Below are 20,251 nucleotides of genomic sequence, written 5' to 3'. Positions count from 1 at the left end.
TTGTAGGCAGTTGATCTATGGCTTCTCTTCTCACCCCTGCACCGTTACCCCTGAATCTATTGTTGGTCTCCTCCCCTTCCTCATCTAAATGCTGTACCTTGGCAACAGTATCTGCAGATATGGGGTCGGCTTCCACATTTGTTCTGATGACACCCAGTTCTATGTCTCCAGCACCTCTCTTGACCTCCCCTCCACTGCCTCTGTGCTGTAAGACTGCTTTTATCTGATATCTACTCTTGAATGAACTGCAATTTTCTCCAGCTAACATTTGGAAGATCAAAGCCATGGTCTTTGGCTCCAGCCATAAACTGTGTACCTTTTCCAATGATTCAATCCCACTCCTTAGCCACTGGTAGGCCAACCAGAATGTTTGCAACTTTGGCGTCCTATTCCGACAGCAAGCTGAGTTTCCAAGTCTATATCCTTTCCATCACAAAAACATCCGTAGCATCATCTGCCTCCATCCCTACCTCAGCCCACCTGCAGCTGAATCCCTCACCCATGCCTTTGTCACCTTCAAATCAAACTATTCCAATGCTCTCCTGGCCGTTTTCAAATTCTCCATGCTCCGTAAACATCAACTCATTAAAAACTCTGCTGCCCATGTCCTGTACCGCACCAGGTTCTGCTCACCTCACGCCTTTCTTCACTGACCTATGTTGGCACCTGAACCCGCAATGTTGCTGATTTAAAATTCTCATCCCTTCAGGGCCTTGCCGCTCCTATCTCTGTAACCTCCTCCACGCCCCCTCCCAAACTCTCCATCCCTCTGACTCTGGCCTCTTGTGCATCCCCCCCTCCCATCATCCTACCATTGGCAGCCATACCTTCAACTGCCTATGGCCCCATGTTCTGGAATACCCTCCCTAAACTCCTCCACCTCTCTGCCTTCCGGTCTTCCTTTAAAACCCTCCTTATAAGCTACATCTTTGATCAAGCTTTTGGTCATCCATCCTAATAGCTCCTTCTGTGGCTCAGCGGCCATTTTTTTTGTATCTTTGTTAAGTGCTTTGGGACATTTTTTTAAATATTTAGGATGCTATATAAATAGAAGTTGTTGTTCTCAAAAATATATTTCTCATCTTTCCTGACTAAACTACTCTGTCTGAAGAAATCCTTTTCTAATACAGGTAGACTATCCTTTATCCGAAAACCTCGGGACCAGCCGTGTTTTGGTTTTCGGAAAATTTCAGATTTCGGAAGGTATTTTATAAGACTGGGAAATTTGGCGGGGGTCGGGGTCGGCGGGTTCGGGGTCGTCTGGGTCGGTCGGGGTCGTGCGCACGACTTACGCTGAACGAAAACACTTTCGGTTTTCAGAGGATTTCGGTTTTCAGAAGTGCGGATAAAGGATACACTACCCCTTATCCGAAAGGGTGGGGGTTGGCGGGGGGTCGGGGGTCGGGGGGGGAGAAAAGAATATCGGACAGGCCGCTGTATTGTTGGGTTCACTCTCCCGGTATACCTCCTTCACACTGCCCGGCTCAGCCTGCAATCTCCTACCCAGGAGGGAACTCAGTGACCCTCTGCCCTGCTCAGCGTAAGTCGTGCGCCACTCTGGTCATGTCGTGCGCACGACTTACGCTGAACGAAAAAACCTTTGGTTTTTAGAGGGTTTCGGTTTTCGGAAGTTCGGATAAAGGGTAGTCTACCTGTAATGTGAAATACATATTAGTATTGCATTGCAAATAATTCAGGCAAAGAAATCCATTTCAAAGCATTGTTTGGTAAAATGTTTTACTTTTTTAAAATACCGTGAGTGACAAATATAAGACTGTAAGACCAGAAGACTCCAACCTAAACATAGCGTAACCCAAAATTTCAGACCATAACCTCTGCCCCATCCTTTTTTTCCCATTTATTTAAAAAAAAATTCTCTCTCCCACATGGCAGCTGTCTTTCATTCCGCCATCACCATTTACACTTCATCTAGAGCCATCTTTTGTTTCTTAACTTGTCCCATTCCCATCTCCTTTTGCCTCGCACCATCTCTTAATCTCTCTTAATCTCCCCTGCCTTCCATCCTATCACAGACCTTCCCTTTTGTTCTTTCCTCCCCTTTCCCTGCCCCTGCACTTGCTTAAAAACCTGTTCCATCTCCAGCTTTTTTCCAGTTCTGACAAAGGCTCATCGACCTGAAACGTTAACTCTGTTTCTCTCTCCACAGATGCTGCCTGGCCTGCTGAGTATTTCCAGCATTTTCTGTTTTTAGTTCAGATTTCCAGCATCCGCAGTATTTTGCTTTTGTAATAGCGTAACTATAATTGTTTCTCCAGTGACCTTTGCCACAGAGGTACAGTTGTACTGAAACATTGAAAACTACCCACTGTGATTAGAGCAGTTTCAACATCATATAAACTCGCTTTAAAATGTTTCCTTTATCACACAATTTTAGCTACTTCCATCCCTTTTTGGTTTGAATTAGGCCACTTTGGATTGTTTAAGGTGAATTTGAATTGACCCACTTAGTATTAACACTCATCACTAATGTTATAGCCGCTGGTACAGTACAGCATCCGTTATGTATTTGGGGTGGGGAGGAGAATCCAGTGTAGATGTTGAATTGGTATATGAAAGACCTGAGACAACTGTGATTGTGATTGAATTACGCGCCAAAGAAAATGTGGAAGCGAAACATTTCTATCAGAGTTGAAATGTTCTTACACTGAACCTGTTCCAAGACCCCTCTTTTCCCAGTACAGTTCTGATATGTTGTGCATGCAGTACCTACAATACCTATCACTAATAAGAACAGTTCATTATTCCTAACTGCATTACTAATTAAAAATTAATCTGTGCTTTCTGAAATTTTGTAACTCTGTTATGCTTTATATTGGATATTATAGAATTAAATATTTTTTAACTTCAATATAGAAAAGTGTGAGGTAGTACATTTTGGTAGGAAGAATAAGGAGGCCACATACTCCTTGGAAAATACATGTCTAAATGGGTTAGAGAAGAAGCGGGAACTGTGGGTACAGATACACAAATCATTAAAAGTAGCAACGCAGGTTAATAAGGCCATAAAATAGCAAACAAAGCACTGGCGTTCATTTCTAGAGGGATAGAATTGAAAAGCAGGGAAGTTATGTAAACCTTGTATAAAACCTTGGTTAGACCACACTTGGAGTAGTGTGAACAGTTCTGGTATCCATATTATAAAAAGGTTAGAGAGGCAATGAAGGTGCAAAAAAGATTTACTAGACTGATACCAGAACTGAGAGGTTACACCTAAGTGCATGAGGGAGAATGGAATAGAAGGATATGTTGATGGGGTTAGATGAAGAAGGGTGGGAGGAGGCTTGTGTGGTGCATAAACTCTGGCCTGGACCTGTTGGGCCAAATGGCTTGTTTCTGTGTTGTAAGTAATACTTTGTCATTTTAAAATGTTATGCAAAACATGTTTACTTTCAAAGTCACAAATGAAAATTGATATTCAGATGTATCTTTACTGAACTACTGCTTCACGTTTACTCTGAGTTTATATATCTTTTTATTGCTCTTTTGTTTTAATTATCATTGTTTATTGATAATTTCAATTTTTATAATCATAATGTGTAAGGTATGTTGTGAGTGTATTACCTATTACTGTAGTTTACTTTTGGTTGTGTTTCATTGTACAAATTATTTTCTTTTAGGAGATTCAGTTGACAGCATTCAGAGTATCAGGTATGTCCAATGTCGAGTACTAATGCTTTCCTGCTATAATGGAGATGACTAAAGTTGGCGGCCCCTCACAATGAGCCCTGAGTTCTAATACCGACAAGAACATGAAATGTACACGGTTCAGTTGTTGCAGTAATGCATATAAGCTCCATGGTGATGGCACACATACCAGTACCTAGATGAATATTTTATAAATAACATTTTTTCATGGGATATATAATTGACTAGGTTTAATCACAGCTTTGGCTGAGGTCTGCTATTACAACCTGGCGCATGCACAGTTCTCCTCAATGGGGGATGAAGTTAACCTCGGACAGTAGTGCAGAATGGGTGATAGCACATCAGCAGCACGTTGTACACGTTGCCTGTTACTCTTTTTTATTGACTTACACTGCACTCCCTCCAAGGCCAGTACATCCTTCCTAAGGTGTGGTGCCCAGAACTGCTCACAGTACTCCAGGTGTAGTCTAGCCAGGGTTTTGTATAGCTGCAGCATAACTTCTACCCCCTTGTACTCTAGTCCTCTAGATATAAAGGCCAGCATCCCATTAGCCTTTTAAATTATTTTCTGTACCTGTTCATGACATTTTAATTATCTATGTACCTGGAACCCCAAGTCTCTGGACCTCCACTGTTTTTAGCCTTTCACCATTTAGAAAGTACCCTGTTCTATCCTTTTTAGGTCCAAAGTGGATGACCTCACATTTGCCTACATTGAAATCCATTTGCCACAGTTTTGCCCATTCACTTAATCTGTCGATATCCCTTTGTAATTTTACGCTTCCATCTCCACTGCCTACAATTCCACCTATCTTTGTGTCATTGGCAAATTTTGATACAGGTAGACTATCCTTTATCCGAAAACCTCGGGACCAGCCGAGTTTCGGATAAAGGAGAATTTCGGATTTCGGAAGGTGGGTCGGCGGGGGTCCGCGGGGGGGTGGTCGGCGGGGGTCTGCGGGGGGGGGGGTCGGCGGGGGGTCGCGCGCACGACTTACGCTGACGCTCAGCGTAAGTCAGTCGGGGTCGGCGGGGGTCGGGGCCGGCGGGGTCCGCGGGGGGGTCGGCGGTTGTCGGGGCCGGCGGGGTCCGCGGGGGGGTCGGCGGTTGTCGGGGCCGGCGGGGTCCGCGGGGGGGTCGGCGGTTGTCGGGGCCGGCGGGGTCCGCGGGGGGGTCGGCGGTTGTCGGGGCCGGCGGGGTCCGCGGGGGGGGTTGTCGGGGCCGGCGGGGTCCGCGGGGGGGTCGGCGGTTGTCGGGGCTGGCGGGGTCGGCGGTTGTCGGGGCCGGCGGGGTCGGCGGGGGGTCGTGCGCACGACTTACCCTTTATCCGAACTTCCGAAACCGGAACCCTCTAAAAACCGAAGGTTTTTTCGTTCGTACGCACGACTTACGCTGAACGAAAAAACCTTCGGTTTTTAGAGGGTTTCAGTTTTCGGAAGTCCGGATAAAGGATAGTCTACCTGTATATGACTTTCTATGCCATCATCTAAGTCGTTAATAAATACTGTGAATAGTTGCGGCCCCAACACAGATCCCAGCGGGACACCACTAGTCTGCTCCTGCCAATTTGAGTACCTCCCCATTATCCCTACTGCCTGACTCCTGCCGCTCAGCCAATTTCAGTCAATAATTTGCCCTCAATTCCATGGGCTTCTACCTTAGTTAATAGTCTCTTTTGTGGGACTTTGTCAAATGCCTTCTGGAAGTCCATATAAATAACATCCACAGACATTCCCCTGACCACTACTTTAGTTACCTCTTCAAAAAATTCAATCAGGTTTGTCAGGCATAACCTGCCTTTCACAAACCCATGCTGGCTCTCTCTGATCAACTGAAAATTTTCCAGGTATTCAGTGACCCTATCCGCAATTATAGACTCTAGCAAATTCCCAACAACAGATGTTAGGCTAACTGGTCTATAATTCCCTGGTTTCCCTCTCACCATTTTTAAATAGCGGAGTGACATGAGCAATTTTCCAATCTAAAGGAACGGTTCCTGAATCGAGAATATTACTTTGATGTTAAAACAATTTAGTTTATTTTTTTTAAATTTAAAACAAAAACTAAATTAATTTTCTTTTGCCTTCTGCCGTTGCTTTCCCTTTTCTAGAATTCTTTGTTTCTTCTAATGTTTGTTGTATAAGGCACATGCAGGACGTCCCCTGTCTATATGAGGCCAGTTATTCAATATGCTTAACAGTTGGTCAAGGAACTCCTAGGGTTTATTACTCCTCTTGCCATTTCCTTACAAATAATCATCCCCAAATGCTGCCACAGTTCTGGCATACTCTAGCCGTAACTGTGACCAGGAGTACTCCGGATTGGCCGGAAACCCTTTGCCCGACTTTACGGCCCCAGATGTGCCCCAAGTGGTGTAGGCATCCGCCAATGAGACCTCCCCTTGACCCCGCAACCTTTGGTGGGGTCGGCAGCAGTGTCCGGGATGGGCACATTCCAGCACTTATGCTGTGATGCCCAGTCCAATGGATTTTCAGGGCCGATATCTTTTCCAATGTTATTTATGGAATGTAATAGACATGATTGTTATTTTTTTTTTAAATTTAACTCTATAAATGTAAATAGTGTGCTTCAGTAGAAATAACATGTAATTCCTTCTGGACTGAGGTAAGTGTTTGGCAGTCTTATTCTTTGGCTTTATCATTTAGTCATCGACCTGCCCTCAATCTGGTCAGCACACACATGCCCAGTTATTGATGTTTAATTTGTATGGCCTTTTTTGTGTGAATTTTGTGCTCATCAAGGTGAGGGATATCAGTGCTAAGAAAGTGAACATTTTCCTATTTGACTATCCATTGCCAGCATCAAACACTCCCAGTTACATGAAGAGTAAAGCTTACGTTATATGACCCCAGCATTGGATGTTAGTCTTAGAAGGGAACATATAGATGTCCAACAGTGGCCAACGGACCATACTAATACCACTTTGCCAACAGAATGAGCCTGGACTGAGCTGCAGGCCACATTTTGTAAGGCCCATTACAACTATACTCAATGGGTAGATTTTCACCTTCTCCACCTGGGCGATAGTCTGGTGGAGTGGAACCCTTTATAGAATCTGCCAAAATTACATTCCATTGACATCAATTTCTTTGATTGGGGCGGTGAGTCAGATTCATGTGCCACAACTAGTTTGCGTCTGATTGAATTGCTTCAACTGGGACAGAACGTAAGAGGGAATTTTAACTCACCTCACTCGGCTCCATTTCCTGCTCCATTCCCGCCAATTTTGGATTTTGAGTATCGTGGGTTGGGCGGCGATTGAGATGCCTGCTGGACACAAGCGGCACCTCGTGAATTAATGCAAATTGGGGTCAATGGGAACCCGATTGGATTTTAACCAAGGTCTGGTTAAACCAGGTCGGTAGTTGTCGGCAGGATGAAGGGCCCCCTCCAACATAAGTAAAAACTTTCCTTTGTGGAGGAACAGGAGTGGAGAACGCCAGCATTAGAATCGCCCATCTCAAACAGGAGGGGACACCATTTAAATATTAATTTGGGTGAGGACACCCTGCACACCATTTCCAATGTTCAGACATCCAAGACGCCTTCTAAATCACAACCATGTGAAACGACTGTACACCTATCTGAAGTGTTTGAGAGATGTGGCGAACCTATGAAGGGATGCCAGTCAGATTAGACTGCTGGAGGTGTGCTCTATGCCTGCTTACCTGTTTCTGCAAACAGAGATGAACTTATCTTGCTTTGGCAGGCAATTAGTGTACGCCAAGATGGCATCAACCATATGTGCAGACCCTGGCACACCTACCTAGCAATAACTGTCTTTACAGGGCCCTGGTCATCGGAGGGCTAAATATAAAGTTGTGCCGTCTGCTGCGGCACCTAAAACTACCATGCAGCATAGGGCTAGCACATCCAATGACGTTAATCATTAGCTGTGGTCTGAAACTTGGCTCCACCATGGCTTATGGGGATGGTACTGTGGAGCGGCATAGAGAGCAACTCACCTCACAATCAGCTCGTGCAGCACTTTCTGCACTTCAGCAGCCATTAAACAAGGGGGTCGGTTACTGGGTTGCCCTGTTTCTTGCTTGCAGACTCATGCCTGCACTTTGTTTTTCTTTCCCCTTCAGTTTTGTTTGTTGCTTCTTAATCCCCAAATTTGCCAGCCTTGGCAGAGGTTGCTAATGGGTTGACATGTATTTTGAGCCTTTCCAAAGGCTTTCAGAATTTTTGGCACCCGATTGTGACTATCCATTTAAATTTTATTTGCAGGCAATTTTCAGCTCTTACGATTAGTATGTTCCCTGCACTCAACTAAATTACAACTGAGATTTGCAGAATCATTATAATAAACAGACCTTGGAAAATTGAGTGCCACAGCAAATTTTGAATAAAAGCAGAAAATGCTATAAAAACACAGCAGGTCAGTGCGCCTGCCACCGAGACAGCATATAGGGTTTTTTTTTTAGGGTTTCATACAATATGGGTATAAATTACATCTATATCAGAAAATCTAGGCTACCAACTCACTTATATCACACACACACATACTTTAAATCGGCCGTTAACAAAATCAAAATACTTTCAAAATAAAATCACTTTTAAAAATGGAGCAGTTTCATAAAAAGGAATCAAAATCAGCCTGTGGCAGCTATACACTTGTTAGTCATGCCAAATCAGCAAGATCTTAAGCAATACAACCTGCTATCTGCTCTGCTGCTGTGACTTTAGATCAAATTGTTCAGTGTGTATGGCACGCTCAGGTCTCATGGTCCAGAAAAATAATATTTCTATCAAAGGTAAGTAGTCACAGCCGTAACCCTCAACCTCTCCAAGGTATTTGATAGAGTGCAGCAGCCCAGCATCATTGCCGAGCTGACCTCTTGTATTGTACCTTTAGACCCATTGATTTGGACACATAACTTCCTCAGAGTCACAAATTACATCCTATGTGACAGTGACCATGGTGCATTATCCCTCCTAATCCTTCTCGACCTGTCTGCAGCCTATAAGATGGTTGACCACACCATCCTCCTCCAATGCTTCTCCTCCATTGTCCATCTGAGTGGGGCTGCCCTCGCATGGTTCCACTCTTATCTATCCAGTCATAGCCAGAGAATCTCCTGCAATGTCTTCCTTTCCCGTCACCTCTAGAGTCCCCCAAAGATCTATCCTTGACCTACTCCTATATCTGATCTACATGCTGCTCATCGGCAACATCACCTGAAAACACACAGCCAGGTTCCACATGTAAGCTGACAAGACCCAGCTCTACCTCACCATCATCTCTCTCGAACCATCTACAGCCTCTGTGTTATCAAACTGCTGGTCCGACATCCAGTCCTGGATGAGCCGAAATTCCCTCCGATTAAACATTGGGAAGACTGAAGCCATTGTCTTCAGTCCCTGCCGCATACTCTGTTACCTAGCCACTGATTCCATCTCCCTCCCTGGTCACTGTCTGAGGCTGAACCAGACTGTTCGTAGCCTCGATGTCCTATTTGACCCGGTGCTTAGATTACAACCCCATATCCTCTCCATCACAAATACCGCTTACTTCCATTTCTATAATATCACTCCTCTCCGCCCTTGCCTCAGCCTATCTGCCGCTGAAACCCTCATTCATGCCTTTGTTACCTCCAGACTCAACTATTCCAACGCTCTCCTGCCCAGCCTCCCATCTTCCACTCTCTATAAATTTAAGCTCATCCAAAACTCTGCTGCCCGTATCCTAACTCACACCGAGTCCCGTTCACCCATCACACCTGTGCTCGCTGACCTACATTGGCTCCCGGTCCAGCAATGCCTCGACTTTAAAATTCTCTTCCTCGTGTTCAAATCCCACCATGGCCTTGCCCATCCCTATCTCTGTAACCTCCTCCAGCCCTACAACCCTCCAAAAAGTTCCAACGCTTGCCTCTTGTACATCCCCCACTTCCTTCACCCCACCATTGATAGCCGTGCTTCAGCCATCTTGGCCCTAAACTCTGGAATTCCCTTCCCAAACTTCACCGCCTCACCACCTCTCCTCATGGAATGGTCGGACATATGGCAGATGAAATTCAACGCAGAGAAGTGTGAGTTCATGCATTTTGGTAGGAAGAATGAGGAGAGACAGTACATGCTAAATGGTACAATTTTTAATGGGGGTGCCAGAACAGAGAGACCTTTGAAGGTGGCCATACAGGTTACCAAAGCTGTTAATAAAGCATATGGGATCCTGAGCTTTATAAACAGAGGCACAGAGTACAAAAGCCAGGAAGTCATGCAAAACCTAAAAAAATTAGTTCAGCCCCAGCTGGCGTATTGTGTCCAATTCTGGGCACTACACTTTAGGAAGGACGTGAAGGCTTTGGAGAGGGTACAGAAGAGATTTACTAGAATGGTTCTGGGAATGAGGGATTACAGTTATGTGGATAGACTAGAGAAGCTGGGGTTGTTTTCCTTGGAGCAGAGAAGGCTAAGAGGAGATTTGATAGAGGTGTTTAAAATCATGAAGGATTTAGATAGAGTAAATAAAGAGACACTGTGTCCAATGGCTGAAGAGTCGCTAACCAGAGGGCACAGATTGAAGGTGATTGGCAAAAGAACCAGAGGCGACATGCGGAAAAACTTTTTTATGCAACGAGTGGTTAGGATTTGGAATGCACAGCCTGATAGGGTGGTGGACACAGATTCAACAGTAGGCTTCAAAAGGGAATTGGAGGAGAAAAAATTGCAGGGATATGAAGAAAGAGCGGGGGAGTGGGACTAACTGGATTGCTCTTCGAAAGAGCCTGCGCAGACTCGATGGGCCGAATGGCCTCCTTTTGTGCCGTTCTTTCTATGATTTAAGACGATCCTTATAACCTTCCTCTTTGACCAAGCTTTTGGTCACATGTCTCCTTCTTGGGCTCAGTGTCAATTTTTGCCTGATTACGCTCTTGTGGAGCACCTTGGGACATTTTACAACATTCATGGCGTTCTATAAATTTAAGTTGTTGCTATTCGCACCAGTTTAAACAAAGGTTAAAATGTGGTTAACATGTTATTCCCTGAGACTAAACAATAAATGACGCGTTAGCTCATCTGGGTAATCAGAAAACGTTTTCACCCATTGCGTTGAGAAACTCCTTGATATTTCTCTGTGACGTGAGGGATAAGAAGAGAGACACAGATATCTAACGCCTAGTCTAGCTTTTGCGATAGAGTGGCTGCTGAGGTTTAATGTCCCAGAAAAGGTAGGCTCAAAGTTAGAATGCAAAGCAGTTACTTTAAGTCAAGCAAGTCAACCTGCTGGAGTGGGATAGCATAGCGTATTCATTATTTTTATGTTATGGTGCAGAGATAAATTGTATCAATTGAACTAAGACAGATCTGATCATAACTGTTGCTCTGTACTTTGATTTTACTGTGGAATAAAGTAGTTTAACTGCGTAACGCATCACGCGTAACATGATCCACCTCGGAAAGATTGAAGAGATACAGGTGCAAAAGACAGATATCTGGTTCAGGTCACAAGGAGGTTTCAGTGTTACATCCCTGGGTGCTGTTATTATAAACTCGGATGTAAAGCAGTGTGAACAAACTGCCAGAAAAATAAGATGCTTAGAGTCATAGGGGGAAAAGTTCAGTTGCTTTGCGCCTCCCGTTAGCGTCCTAAGAGAGAGAGAGACTTCTGGAGAGATTCAACACTGTGTGAAGGAGTTTTGGGCACTGAGCAGCACTTCATTTTGATTTGACTTTCCTTGCATCGATTTAGAAGAGACTGTGGGGGCTGCACTCTGAGCTCTTTCCCTGGGCCTCTCCATTGTTCTTTCCAGCAGATTTGATGTACAGGTCTCTCCAGGCCGAGATTCAAGGCTGCAATGAGCAGGATGTGGATGGAGATCAAGATCAACCCTCCCCTTTAAGAACTGTTCCATTGCTGACTGACATCACCTGAGCTTCGCCAGTGCTCTGAGGTAGCGCCTCGCTCCTCGGCATTAGCACCTTAAAAGAGGTGTGCAGGGGTGATAGAAGCCAAATTTGCAGTCGGAGGCGATAATTAGCGCCAGGAGCTAAACTTTGCACCCGGCCGATAATTGCGCCCCAAATGGGGTGATACTGAATTTCTCCCCCCATAGAGTCATAACGGCACAGAAGGCGGCCATTCAGCCCATCGAGTCCGTGCCGGCTCTCTGTACAGCAACCCAGTCAGTCCCATTCCCCTGCTCTATCCCTGTAGCCATGCAAGTTTATTTCCCTCAAGTCTCCCCTTGAAAACATTGAGTGTCTCTGCTTCCACCACTTCCGTCGGCAGCGAGTTCCAGGTCCTCACCACGCGCTGCGTAAAAAAGTTTTTCCTCACATCCCCCCCCTGTATTTCTTGGCCAAAACCTTATATCTGTGTCCCCTAGTCCTTGTACCATCAACTAGTGGGAACAGCCTTTCCCCGTCTAGCCTATCCAAACCCGTCATAATCTTGTACACCTCTATCAAATCACCCCTCAACCTCCTTAGCTCTAATGAAAACAAATCCAGCTTCTCCAACCTGTCCTTGTAGCTAAGATCCCCCATCCCCGGAACCATTCTGGTAAATCTCCTCTGCACCCTCTCAAGGGCCTTCACATCCTTCCTAAAGTGTGGTGACCAGAACTGGACGCAATACTCCAGTTGTGGCCTAACCAGCGCTTTATAAAGGTTCAGCGTAACTTCTCTACTTTTGTACTCAATACCTCTATTTAAGAAACCCAAGATCCCATATGCTTTGTTAACCACTCTCTCAATATGTCCTGCCACCTTCAGGGACCTATGCACATTAATTCCCAGGTCCTGCTGTCTTTGCACACACTTTAAAACTGTGCCATTAAGTCTATATTGCCTCTCCCCTGTTCCTTCTGCCAAAATGCATCACCTCACATTTCTCTATTAAATTCCATCTGCCCATTCTGCTAGCCTTTCTATGTCCTGTTGCAGTCGATTGGTATCATCCTCACTGTTTGCCACACCCCCAAGTTTGGTGTCATCGGCAAATTTAGAACTTCTACTCTGTATTCCAATATCCAGATCATTTATATATATCAAAAAAAGCAGTGGCCCCAGCATTGACCCTTGGGGAACACCACTGCCTACCATCCTCCAGTCTGAAAAACAGCCATTTACCACAACTCGCTGTTTTCTGTCCTTAAGCCAATTCCTTATCCAAGTTCCACTGACCCACCTATTCCATGAGCCTCAATTTTGTTAACTAGCCTTCTATGTGGTACTTTGTTAAACGCCTTCCTAAAATCCATGTAGACAACATCCATTGCATTCCCTTCATCGATCCTCCCTGTTACTTCATCAAAAAATTCAATTAGATTAGTCAAACACGATCTGCCTTTTACAAATCCGTGTTGGCTCTCCTTAATTAGCTTAAACCTCTCCAAGTGCCCGTTACTTTTTTTCCTGATTTATTGTTTCTAAAACTTTACCCACCACTGATGTTAAACTGACCGGCTTGTAGTTACTAGGATTGTCCTTACACCCTTTCTTGAACAATGGTGTCACATTTTCCATTTTCTAATCCTCAGGCACCTCCCCCGCATCTAGGGAAGATTGGAAAATTATGGCAATCCCTTCCGCTATCTCCTCCCCCAATTCCCTTAGCAATCTGGGATACAAGCCATCTGGACCAGGCAACTTATCCACTCTAAGCATACCCAGCCTTTCTAGTACACCCTGTCTATCAATTTTCACCCCTTCATTGCTTCTACCTTTTCCAGCATCCACCTCCTTAGTAAACACCGATACAAAGTACTCATTGAGTATCCTAGCCTTGCCCTGCGCCTCTAAGCATATATCACCTTCTTTGTTGCTAATAGGCCCCACCCCGCCTCTTACTACCCGCTTATTGTTTACGTGCCGGTAGAAGATTTTTGGGTTCCCTTTTATGTTAACCGCCATTCTACTCTCATGTTCTCTTTTTGCCAATCTTATTTTCATCTTCACTTCCCATCTCAAGGCTAATTGTGCTTGTAGCTCAGCAACCTTATTCACCACACTTTGTGTGTTTACGTACATGCATTCTAAACCCATTTTTGATTTTTTTGTAGTCTTTCTTAGTCTGCTCCTATCTAATATGGTACTACTTCCTTCTCTAGTACTATCCAACACTCTCCCTCCTTCATGCACCTTATTCCTCTTTTCTACTCCTATATGCTGGTGCCCATCCCCCTGCCAAGCTAGTTTAAACTCTCCCCAACAGCACGAGCAAACCTCTCTGCAAGAATATTGGTCACAGCTCTGTTAAGGTGTAGCCCGTCCGGCTTGTACAGGTTCCACCTTCCCCAGAAACGGTCCCAATGCCTCAGGAACCTGAAGCCCTCCCTCCTGCACCATCTCTCCAGCCACGCATTCATCTGTTCTATCCTCCCATTCCTGTACTGACTAGCACGTGGCACCGGGAGTAATCCGGAGATTACTACCTTTGAGTTCCTGCTTTTTAATCTCTCTCCCAGCTCCCTAAACTCTGCCTGCAGGAACTCATCCCTCTTTCTGCGTATGTCGTTGGTACCGATATGGACAACGACCTCTGGCTGTTCATTCTCCACCCTCAGAGTGTCCTGCATCCGCTCAGTGACATCCTTGACCCTGGCACCAGGGAGGCAACATACCATCCTGGAGTCACGTCTGCGGCCGCAGAAATGCCTGTCTGCTCCCCTAACTATCGAATCCCCTACCACTATTGCTCTTCAACTCTTTTTCCTTCCCCCAACACCGCCCCGCCCCGCCCCCTGTGCAGCTGAGCCACCCATGGTGCCATGAACTTGTCTCTGGCTGCACTCCCCAGAGGAACCATCGCCCGCATCAGTACTCAAAACAGAATACTGGTTGGAGAGCGCGATGCATTCCGGGGACTCCTGCACTACCTGCCTGGTCCTCCTCTTCTGTCTGGCGGTCACCCATTCCTTCTCTACCTGCATACTCTTAAGCTGCGGGGTGACCACCTCCAGAAACATGCTATCTACGTAACTCTCAGCCTCGCGGATGCACCGCAGTGACTCCAGCTGCCGCTCAAGCTCTGAAACACGGATCTCGAGCTGTTGTAGCTGGTGACTCTTCCTGCACATGTGGTCGTCCAGGCTACATGAAGCGTCCAGGACTTCCAACATGGCACAGGATGTGCACTCCACAGAACTGAGCTGCCCTGCCATGCCTCTATTTAATAGAACTAACTTAGTAGAAATAAACTTAAACATTTTTTAAAAAACACTCACCAGCTACTCACTAATTAGCTGCTTCCCTTGTGCCAATGTCACTTTTTCTACTCTGACCAGTCACTCTTTCGGATTCTGCCTCTGTTGAGTTGCGACCTCTCTCACTCTGCTCCCGCTCAGGTCCACTGCTTCCTCTTCCTCTCACGCTCTTTATAGCGCTGCTGTTCTCGCTCCTCTTACTGCTCCTCTCACCGCTGCTCTCGCACTCTTTATAGCGCCGCTGTTCTCGCTCCTCTCGCTGCTCCTCTCACCGCTGTTCTCGCACTCTTTATAGCGCCGCTGTTCTCGCTCCTCTCGCTGCTCCTCTCACCGCTGGCCTCGCACTCTTTATAGCGCCGCTGTTCTCACTCCTCTCACCGCTGCTCTTGCGCTCTTTACAGCGCCGCTGCTGCCACTCCTCTCGCCGCTCCTCTCGTGCTCTTTATAGCGCCGCTGTTCTCACTCCTCTCGCCGCTCCTCTCGTGCTCTTTATAGCGCCGCTGTTCTCACTCCTCTCTGCTGCTCCTCTCGCGCTCTTTATAGCGCCGCTGTTCTCGCTCCTCTCGCTGCTCCTCTCGCGCTCTTTATAGCGCCGCTGTTCTCGCTCCTCTCGCTGCTCCTCATAGCGCTGCTGTTCTCACTCCTCTCGCCGCTCCTCTCACTGCTACTCTTGTGCTCTTTATAGCGCTGCTGCACTCGCTCCTCTCACCGCTCCTCTCACCGCTGCTCTCCCGCTCTTTATAGCGCCGCTGTTCTCGCTCCTCTCGCCTCTGCTCTCGCCGCTATTCTCATGCTCTTTATAGCACCGCTGTTCTCGCTCCTCTCACTGCTCCTCTCGCCGCTATTCTCACACTCTTTATAGCGCCGCTGCTCCTGTACCTCTCGCTGCTTAGATTGCTTGCAGGAGTAATTGATACCACTGAACCCAAAAAGGTATCTACAGTAGACTCGAATTCATAACACTCTCCAACACAAATGGGTGGCTACGAAGGCTAGAAATATGAAAATCAAGAAAGCAAAACTATTAATAAAAACAGAAAATGCTGGAAACACTCAGCAGGTCAGGCAACATCTGTGGAAAGAGAAACAGAGTTAACATTTCAGGTTGATGACCATTCATAAGAACTAGAGATTTAACTTTATAAGCAAGTACCGAGCTTCTACTTGCCATAACCATAATTGCCAATTCAATGTCCTATAGTGTCTGAATCAACCTACTGGTGGAATATTGTTTGTAGCTGCAGAGAAAGCACTTATTTTGCTTCTGACCTCAGTAAATTTCAATGCCACTAAGACCAGTGGACTAGAATAAGATGACTTATCCCATCCCAGAGATTATCCTGCACAACATCAGAGAAACGTAATCAAGGTATCAGTCCTGTATGTGATCATGAGTAGCTCAGGACCAGAAAAGGTGCAAGTACTTAAGGCAGACCTTGATATCCATTTTATGAGCACAGAAACTGCTGCAGAGACACACTAATATTTGTGTTAATCCAAGCTGTCCTTAAATACCAGTGGCATATATTTGCACACCATTTCTCATGGCTGTGGAACTCTCTCCCAGCCAGTGTCATCATCCAGAATTCTGTCCCTCATATGCAGAAGCTTAAACACAAAGCTTGATACTACTGTACGTTTCTGATAGATTGCAGTAAGCAGTTATTAATAGACCCTTGTAGTGATTCAAAGTTATCCAGGCAAATGTCCCTATCTAGATCCACACAGGAATTATTATTGAATGCTGCAGCCATTCAAACCAGACCTTGTGGAAGTTGTTATTAGTACTTCTCAGTTCCCTTGAGTCCTGTTTGATACAAACAAGAGGCTGAATATAATGACCTATAAAAAATAATTAAAATTCTTGACAAATAAATCTGTGAGCTGTGGAAATAGATCATCAACCAGGTAAGTTTGGGTTTCGATCAATGCTGGCAGAGTCCCTGTTTTTTTTCCCCTTTTGTCATAAAACTTGGCTTTTGTGAACTTGAGTATGCTTGCTGCTTCCTAAAGTTAATAGGATATCCAGGAATGTCTGTGCTTGAATCTGTGGTGCTTTTGTACCTCGGGATGGTATTTTTTGCTGGCATTCATGCTTCGGATTCAAGTTCTCTTTGTTGAACAAGCAATATTTCTTTTAAGAAATAATATACAAAATTTGTTCTTTCAAGACAACCTTGACACTCTCCCATATTACAGTTGGTTTTGTAGTGGGAGAGCGTTTTCCCTTATTTATCTACAACGTTTTTCCCTTCCTTTTCTCCATTTCTGAAGGCATCAAGTCCTTGCTGAGGTGTGGTTCTACAGACAAAAGCAAAATACTGCGGATACTGGAAATCTGAAATAAAAACAGAAAATGCTGGAAATAGTCAGCAGGTCAGGCAGCATCTGTGGAGAGAGAAACAGAGTCAATGTTTCAGGTCGATGGCCTTTCATCAGAACTGGGAAAAGCTAGAGATGTAACGGGTTTTAAGCAATTACAGATGCAGGGAATGGGGGGAGGGGAGGAAAGAACAAAAGGGAAGGTCTGTGATAGGGTGGAAGGCAGGAGAGATTCAATGACAAAAGGGATGATGGTGTAAGGCACAAGGGGGTGGTAATGGGACAAGTAAAGAAACAAAAGATGAGTCTAGAGGAGGTGTAAATGACAACAGCGGAATCATTACCAGCAGCTGCTGTCCGAAAAAATGGGAGCAGTGGTTATGATCTGAAATTGTTCAACTCAGTGTTGAGTCCGGAAAGCTGTAAAGTGTTTGAAAAATTGATTCAAGTTTTTTGAGGATGGAACTAGCAGGGTAGATAAAGGGGAACCAGTGGATATAGTATATTTGGATTCCCAAAAGGCATTCGATAAGGTGCCACATAAAAGGTTGTTACGCATGATGCGGGCTCATGGAGTTGTGGGTAATATATTAGCATGGATAGAGGATTGGTTAACGGACAGAAAACAGAGAGTTGGGATAAATGGGCCATTTTCAGGCTGGCAGGCTGTAACTAGTGGTGTGCCACAAGGATCAGGGCTTGGGCCTCAGCTATTTACAATCTATATTAATGACTTCGATGAAGGAACCGAGTGTATTGTATGCAAGTTTGCTGACGATACAAAGCTAGGTGAGAAAGTAAGCTGTGTGGAGGACACAAAGAACCTACAAATGGAAATAGACAGGTTAAGTGAGTGGGCAATAAGGTGGCAGATGGAATATAATGTGGGGAACTGTGAGGTTATTCACTATGGTAGAAAGAATAGAAAAACAGAATATTTTTTAATTAATGAGAAACTATTAAATTTGGTGTTCAGAGAGATTTAGGTGTCCTCTTACAGGAAACACAGAGAGTCAGCATGCAGGTATAGCAAGCAATTAGGAAGGCAAATGGCATGTTGGCCTCTATTGCAAGGAGGTTGGAACACAAGAGTAAGGAGTTTTGCTACAATTGTACAGGGCCTTGGTGAGACCACACCTGGAGTACTGTGCACAGTTTTGGTCACCTTATCTAAGGAAGGATATACTTGCCTTAGAGGTGGTGCAACAAAGGTTCACCAGATTATTTGCTGGGGTGACAGGGTTGTCCTATGAGGAGAGATTGAGTAGATTGAGCCTATACTCTGAAGTTTAGAAGACTGAGAGGTGATCTCATTGAAACATATAAGATTCTGAGGGGGATTGACAGGGTAGATGCTGAGAGCTTGTTTCCCCTGGCTGGAGAGTCTAGAATTAGTGGGCATAGTCTCAGGATAAGAGGTCTGCCTTTTAAGGCTGAGATGAGGAGAAATTTCTTCACTCAGAGGATTGTGAATCTTTGGAATTCTCTACCCCAAAAGGCTGTCGATGCTGAGTCGTTGAGTATATGCAAGGCTGAGATAGATCTTTGGACTCTAGGGGAATCAAGGGATATGGGGATCAGGCGGGAAAGTGGAGTTGAGGTCAAAGATCAGCCATGATCTTATTGACTGGTGGAGCAATTTTGAGGGGCCGTATGGCCTAACCCTGCTCCTAATTCTTAAGTACCTTATCGAAAGATGAGGTGCTGTTTCTCGAGCTTCCCTCAAGAGTAGGGTTTAGTCTCTACCTCTTGCTATGAAGCTCAACGGAAGCTCGAGGAACAGCACCTCACCTTCTGATTGGGCACTTTACAGCCTTCCTGACTCAACACTGAGTTCATAGTTTTGAAGTCCTGGGAGAGGTGGGGGTGGTGGGATTGGAGTAGGAGACAGAATGAGGATACAGAGAAGAAGAGCTTGAAGGAGGGAATATTTGGAAATAAGATGCAGTGGAGTAATGGCTTTCTGCAGAGGAACTATGTTGTAAGAAAATGTGCTTTTGCAGTGAATAAATATACATATAAATTTTATAAATGATATAATAGCATGTCCACACATCACATTTCCTGTGTCACACATCGACCATCACACATTTAGATTTAGCTGAATTTTTTTTAAAGCATGAAACCACAACTATAACTATCAGGACTGACAAGAATCTACCAATAGAAATGCCTCCAGAAATGAAACCATTCAAATTGCTTGAAAATGTTCTTGGCCCCCAGTTTTGCTGCCGCTGCCTTTTGATTACAGGCTCGATGTTTCTCACATAATAACATTTTAAAAAGTGAATATTTCAAAATACCACAATATATTAATATAATATAATACATCTACAATATATTAAAGTCTTCCGTATGGTGCATGCATCCTGCTAGTCTTGCACTTACTTCCTACAACACTTTCCTTACCACACGTTTTTGACAATACCCTATTGTTGTAACACAGCACATCTTCCGAGTCATTGTGAACAATGCTGTGGGAGATCTGCTCGTAACTCATTAAAAAATGGTTTGTTTGTGTTCATAGATGACACATTGCAAACATTGCACTTTGTCACTGATGGGAAATAATCTTAAAATAATGTCTGCTCATGAGCTGGAGCCTGAAACTGACAAAACACTCTCTGGCTTGAAAAGTTCACTGATCAAACAACAATTAAATGATCTTAGACTCTGTTTATTTAACAATTAAACTCTGTCATCCTAAAAGGACACATCACCATCTTGGACACATCACCATCTTGGACACATCACCATCTTATTGGCAGAATAATAAATTGCACATTACACTGCTGTCGTTCTAAAACAGCATATCGTCTGATGTAGATTGAGTAATGCCATGAGAGGTATTATTTTGATAAATTGTCACAGCTATACCATCTCAATTGCAGTAGTTTCAGTTGCATGTGGCAGACCTAAATAAAATGTTACAGCCATGATACACTTTGACTGTTCCTTCCTGTTCCACGGAGACACGTTACGAAAGCCCTTGTGTCACTAAAAGGAGGAATGGAAGTGCAACTCTGAGATCTACACGCTCCTCCAATTCTAGCCACTTGTGCATCCCCGAATTTCATCACTCC

General features: G+C 44.9%; 1 protein-coding gene across 1 annotated transcript in view; it reads left to right on the top strand.

The window, feature by feature from the left end:
* Positions 1–20,251, top strand: part of adgrd2 (adhesion G protein-coupled receptor D2) — a 201,041-nt gene that overhangs the window by 178,427 nt on the left and 2,363 nt on the right. Inside the window, exon 25 of the mRNA XM_085965664.1 lies at positions 3,639–3,669. Within this exon, the coding sequence (XP_085821790.1) occupies positions 3,639–3,669 (31 nt within the window). The remainder of the gene's footprint in view (positions 1–3,638; positions 3,670–20,251) is intronic.

Source organism: Somniosus microcephalus, chromosome 23 (genome assembly GCF_052327205.1).
Source record: "Somniosus microcephalus isolate GS21.2 chromosome 23, FLI_Smic_1.0, whole genome shotgun sequence".
Lineage (NCBI taxonomy): Eukaryota > Metazoa > Chordata > Chondrichthyes > Squaliformes > Somniosidae > Somniosus > Somniosus microcephalus.
Note: the sequence above shows the minus strand (reverse complement) of the source record. Positions and strands in the feature narration are given on the sequence as shown.